Genomic DNA, 6,000 nt, shown 5'->3' with positions numbered 1-6,000 from the left:
CAAGTTGAATGATAAGACTTTTAATTTGGTAGACTTAACAGGCAAAGTCCCTATGAGTAGGCAAATCTGCATGTTGAGTTTTTTTCCAGGTTTAGTTTTAGGTTCACTATTTCTCTCTTTGATGAACACTGCACAAAGTTATTGTATTAGAGCTCCTTAAAGAAAGAATACAAATTGTTTACAACTAGTTTTATCATATACACAAAAAAGCACAATTATAATTTCTATCCCATTCATAAATTAATGGCAAACCCACAGTAACCTAATAAAGCTATTTTAACATGTGCTAAATAATTCTTTTATCTATACTCTTGTATATTGATCAAATTATTTACATGCTCTTTAAAAATCTTTTACGAATTGAAAGCTATAACTGTCTCTCTTGAAGTCTATCTGCATTACGTAGGCATTGATCAGTCTTGGGTGATTCGTTCATAGCTGCCTGTCTTTGTTGAGTGGTCTTCACAAATCTCAGCAGATTGATGATGGCAGCAGGTGTTACTCCAGGTATACGACTAGCAGCCCCGATCTAAGAATCAATACCACAACAGAAACATAAGTGAGCTATGCTATATCAGATCAAATCCATTTTCCTCCAAATAACAATCTGTATAGTATAGTTTATACAATATTTTCTTAATTATTATTTTGATGTATTATCAATGTATTACCTCATAAAGTAGATAAAAGAAATATTATTTATGTCTTCATTTTACAAATGGGAAACTGAGGCACAGAAATGTTAAAATAGCTTGTGTAAGATTACATAACTAATAGATGTTAGAGTATCTGCTTTTTCTTCCCATTAAACTAAGAAAAACTGTAATCAAGTTCCTTTCTTCAAATATAGGTCCACAGTCCCTTATTTGAAATTCTTGAGGCCAGTCTGGGCAAAATAGTGGGACTCTGTCTCTACAGAAAATAAAAAAAAATTAGGTTAGCATAGTGGTACACACTTGTAGTACCAGCCACTCAGAAAACAAAGGTGGGAGGATAGCTTGAGCCTGGGAGGTTGAGAATGCATGAGCTGTGATTATGCCATTGCACTCCAGCCTGGGTGACAGAGTAAGCCCCTCTCTCAAAAAAATAAAATGAAATGAAATCCTTGAGGCCTATGTTTTTGCAATAAGATATATATAATCCTTGAGGCTGTATATAACGTAACAGCCTCAATAGTGTGTGGGGCAAGCACCCCATATTTTAAATCCTATTAATACTTCTGCAGTGTATTTTTACAGTGAAAGGTATGAATATTCACTCTAAACAGTATAAAGACCATATAGCCTCATGTGAACTGAACTCAGTTTTGCTACCAAATGAGCTTGTGCAAACTTCTGCCAGAGCCTTTTGTATTACGGAATTGTGGGTAAGGGGTTCTGAACTCCTGTGACCAGTGCTGTTCAGGTGAACTTTCTGTGATGATGGAAATCTTCTATAACATGTGCACTGCAATAATGTGGTGTCCAGTATGGTTGCCACTAGTCATATGTGGCTACTGGGCACTCGAAATGTGGCTAGTAAGACTGAAGAGCTAAATTTTACATTTTATTTAATTTTTTCTTTTTCTTTTCTTTTTTCTTTTTTTTTTTTTTGAGACAGGGTCTCACTCTGTCACCCAGGCTGGGGTGTAGTGGTACAATCATGACTTGCTGCAGCCTATACCTCCTGGGCTCAAGTGATCCTCCCACCTCAGCCTCCCAAGTAGCTGGGACTATAGGTGCGTGCCACTGCACCTGGCCTATTTAATTTTAATTAATGTAAAGAACCACAATTGGTGAGTGGCTATCATGTTGGGCAGTGTGGGAGTGTAGCCTATGATTATCCATACAAACATGACCTGAAATCAATAGGAAAGGACAGCGTTATAAAATTTAAGGCTTATTTTCCTGGTTTCCATGATGACTGTTGCTAAGAATACCATGTTATATTAATGAAATCACTCCTCCCTGTAAAAATAGTTTTTTTCAAATTTTTCTGCAGTCTGTACTTTTGTAATATGCCCCTTTATTTTATGAACCACTACTAAAAAAAAAAAAAAAAAAAATGCCCATTACACTGTGACACACCATCAACTTTTGAGATATTAAAGATGCAATTGGCCAGGCGCTGTGGTTCACACCTGTAATCCCAGGACTTTGAGAGGCCAAGGCAGATGGATCATGAGGTCGGGAGATCGAGTCCATCCCAGCCAACATGGTGAAACCCTGTCTCTGCTAAAAATAATAAAAAAAAAAATTTGCCAAGTGTGGTGGCGCACGCCTGTAGTCCCAGCTACTTGGGAGGCTGAGGTAGGGGAATCACTTGAACCCAGGAGGAAGAGGTTGCAGTGAGCCGAGATTGTTCTACTGCACTCCAGCTTGGTGACAGAGTGAGACTCCATTTCAAAAAAAAAAGATGCAATTTTAGGGATGTTAAAATGTGGAGAAAAGTGTATCTCAGAATCAGTAAGTAAAGTTTATCAGTCTTTAAACATTTATTAGAAGCCCAATACTAATTACTATATAGTAAATTAAAGGTTTATCTGTTTACACAAAGGAACATGCATACACCCTTTCACAATCAGTCTGAAGCATGTGGTAGGGGCACTCTTTGGCTCCCCTCTTTCTCCCATTAGTTCCCAAGGCAACACTATGGAACTTCTAGGGAAGACTCCAAGTAGTGACTTGAAAACCACTAATATGAGTTATATTTTAACCTAGTATGGTTTCCTTTAAGCCATACATGTGTACTATCTAGCATAGTTTGCACTGATGCTTTATCACGTGGTTGGGACTAGAGAATAGTTCCAATCAAACCAATTCTTGACTTCCAGTTATTTAATTAAAGTTAAGCTTTATCATCTCTCATACAGACATACCAACATCTGTCTTAGAAACATAAGAAATGTTTCTTATGTTCTTAGAAACATAAGAAAAAAATTTGAGGTCAAGTTTCTTTTTTTTTTTTTTTTTGAGACAGGGTCTTGCTCTGTTGCCCAGGCTGGAGTGCAGTGGTGTGATCATGGCTCACTGCAGCCTCAGTGTCTTGGGCTCAGGTATCCTCCACCTCAGCCTCCTGAGTAGCTGGCACTGCAGGTGCATGCCACCATGCCCAGCTAATTTTTGTATTTTTGTACAGATGGGGTCTTGCTGTGTTGCCCAGGCTAGAAGTTTCTTATTATTAAATAAAACGTTATATAGCCATTGTAACCCCAGGTTTAAAAAAATTAAAAAAGCACTGCATCTTTATCTATAACTTGTTTCTATTCCCCTGCCTATTTTTCTTACCGTCTGCGGACGACTAAAATGTAGTTTCTCTCGAACTTCATGGGACAAAGACACATCCCTGATAGTCAAATAATCTATGTCTTTTGGCAGTTGGAGAGCTTCATCTTGCTGAACTCCCTTTATTTCTTGTAGCTGATGGAACAACACTGATTCATAAGTGGCTGGTGAACAAAATCAGAATCATGTTATAATACCCAGATTATATTATACTAACAACTTACATTTATGTAGCCTCTTACAATTTATAAAAAGCTTTTGTGTACATCATCTCATTCAACATTCACTTCATGAGATGGGTTGGGTAGGTGTTCCCTTTTACATAGGAGGAAACTGAAGCCAAGATAAATGGAGTGTCTTGCATATTAACTACAACATTCTGTCCAGTAGTTTAGTGCATGTCCTTTTCAAATATCTGGAAAACTAAAAGTAAAAAAAAAGAATTTGTGGCCAGGAGTGGTGGCTTACACCTGTAATACTAACACTTTTGGAGGCTGAGGCGGGCGGACTGTCTGAGCTCAGGAGATCGAGACCAGCATGGGGAACATGGTGAAACGCCATCTCTACTAAAAATACAAAAAAATTAGCTGGGCATGGTGGCATCCACATGTAATCCCAGCTACTCGGGAGGCTAAGACAGGAGAATCGCTTGAACCCAGGAGGTGGAGAGTGCAGTGAGCCGATATAGCGCTATTGCACTCCAGCCTGGGCAAGGGAGCGAGACTCCGTCTCAGAAAAAAAAAAAAAAAAAAAAAAAAGAAAAGGCTCACTGCAACCTCCGCCTCCTGGGTGCAAGCAATTCTCCTGCCTCAGCCTCCCAAGTAGCTGGAATTATAGGTGCCCGCCACCATGCCCGGCTAATTTTTTTGTATTTTTAGTAGAGATGGGGTTTCACCATGTTGGCCAGGTTAGTCTCGAACTCCTGACCTCAGACGATCTGCCCACCTCAGCCTCCCAAAGTGCTGGGATTACAGGCGTGAGCCACTATGCTCAGTTTCAGTATTTTCATAATAAAAAATTTTCATTATGGAAAACTTTAAAAAATGCAGAGCAACTACCAAAGACACCTGTGGCTTTGATGGTCTATAAACTGACAAAGAGTATTCATACAAAGTAAGTCTTTGTCAATGGTAAAGTATTTCAGTATACTGTCAAAGCCAAAGATAGTATTATTTTTCTCATTATTAAAACATTAGGTGGGGAGAGTATAAAAAGGAAGTTCAGAGTTAAAATATATATATATAAATATATACGCTGGGTACAGTGGCTCACACCTGTAATCCCAGCACTTTGGGAGGCCGAGGCAGGCGGATCACCTGAGGTCAGGAGTTTGAGACCAGCCTGGCCAATGTGATGAAACCCTGTCTCTACTAAAAATACAAAAATTTGCTGGGCCCGGTGGTGGGGCCCTGGTGGCAGGTGCCTGTAATCTTAGCTACTTGGGAGGCTGAGGCAGGAGAATTGCTTGAGCCTGGGAGATGCAGGTTGCAGTGAGCCAAGATCGCACTATTGCACTCCAGCCTGGGCAACAAGAGTGAAACTCCGTCTCAAAAAAAAAAAAAAAAAAAAAAAAAAAAAAAAAAAAAAAAAAAAAACCACACACACATACATATATATACATAGTCATATATATGCACATTTCAAATAAGTGGTACTATGGAGCCCTCCTATAAAAAATATTTATTTTTGGCCAAGCACAGTGGCTCACGCCCATAATCCCTGCACTTTGGGAGGCTGAGGCGGACGGATCACCTGAGGCCAGGAGTTCCAGACCGGCCTGGCCAACATGGTGAAACCCCGTGACCACTAAAAATACAAAAAATTAGGCGTGGTGGTGCATGCCTGTAATCCCAGCTACTAAGGAGGCTGAGAAAGGAGAATCGCTTGAGGTTGCAATGAGCCAAGATCATGCCACTGCACTCCAGCCTAGGCAACAAGAAGGAAACTCCATCTCAAAAAAAAAAAAAAAATACACACACACACACATATATACATTTATTTTTAGGAGGACTCTACAGTACCACTTATTTGAAAGGTGCACATAGATCACCTGAAAAGCATGTTTAAATATAGATTCTCAGTGGGTCTGAGGTGAAGCCTGAGAGTCTGTATTTCCTTTTTTTTTTTTTTGGAGATGGAGTCTGGCTCTGTCACTGGAGTGCAGTGGCACAATCTTGGCTCACTGCAAGCTCCGCCTCCTGGGTTCACGTCATTCTCCTGACTCAGCCTTCCGAGTAGCTGGCACTACAGGCACCTGCCATCACGCCGGCTAATTTTTCTATTTTTAGTAGAGACGGGGTTTCACCGTGCTAGCCAGGATCCTCTCGATCTGATGTTGTGATCCGCTCGCCTCGGCCTCCCAAAGTGCTGGGATTACAGATGTGAGCCACCATGCCCAGCCAAGATTCTGTATTTCTAACAAGCTTGCAGGTATTGCAATGCTGTTAGCTCAGGACCACACTTTTGAAGAGCACAGAAGTTAACATTATGCTGGTTCAACAGTAATAATGGATCTGTTGTCTATTCTTAATTTGCACAAATGATAAAGGTATGTTAAGTCAAAAATTATTTTCTACCTTCTATTTTCAGTCTTTCAGCCAGCTCTCTACATTTAGTATACTTCTTCAAGGGCTCTGGAACAGCCTTGGCTAATGAATCCATGTCAACTTCCTCATACTTCAGAACATCGAGAGCTCTGCAAATATACGAAAGTTTCATTAACATAAGGATCCATGTC

The 6,000-nt window shown here is 39.9% G+C and overlaps 1 protein-coding gene across 4 annotated transcripts in view; it reads right to left on the bottom strand.

The window, feature by feature from the left end:
• Positions 1 to 6,000, bottom strand: part of MTO1 (mitochondrial tRNA translation optimization 1) — a 35,004-nt gene continuing 29,004 nt past the window's right edge. For 2 of the 4 annotated variants that reach the window (XM_050786504.1, XM_050786505.1), the window contains exons 10-12: positions 5,840 to 5,958; positions 3,267 to 3,427; positions 1 to 529 (exon numbers count right to left, since the gene is read on the bottom strand). In XM_050786504.1, the coding sequence (XP_050642461.1) occupies positions 368 to 529; positions 3,267 to 3,427; positions 5,840 to 5,958 (442 nt within the window). In that variant the 3' untranslated portion in view covers positions 1 to 367. Of the gene's footprint in view, positions 530 to 3,266; positions 3,428 to 5,839; positions 5,959 to 6,000 lie in introns of those variants that run through there. The other 2 variants (XR_007724798.1, XR_007724799.1) reach the window with 2 other exon arrangements.

Source organism: Macaca thibetana, chromosome 4, assembly GCF_024542745.1.
Source record: "Macaca thibetana thibetana isolate TM-01 chromosome 4, ASM2454274v1, whole genome shotgun sequence".
Lineage (NCBI taxonomy): Eukaryota > Metazoa > Chordata > Mammalia > Primates > Cercopithecidae > Macaca > Macaca thibetana.
Note: the sequence above shows the minus strand (reverse complement) of the source record. Positions and strands in the feature narration are given on the sequence as shown.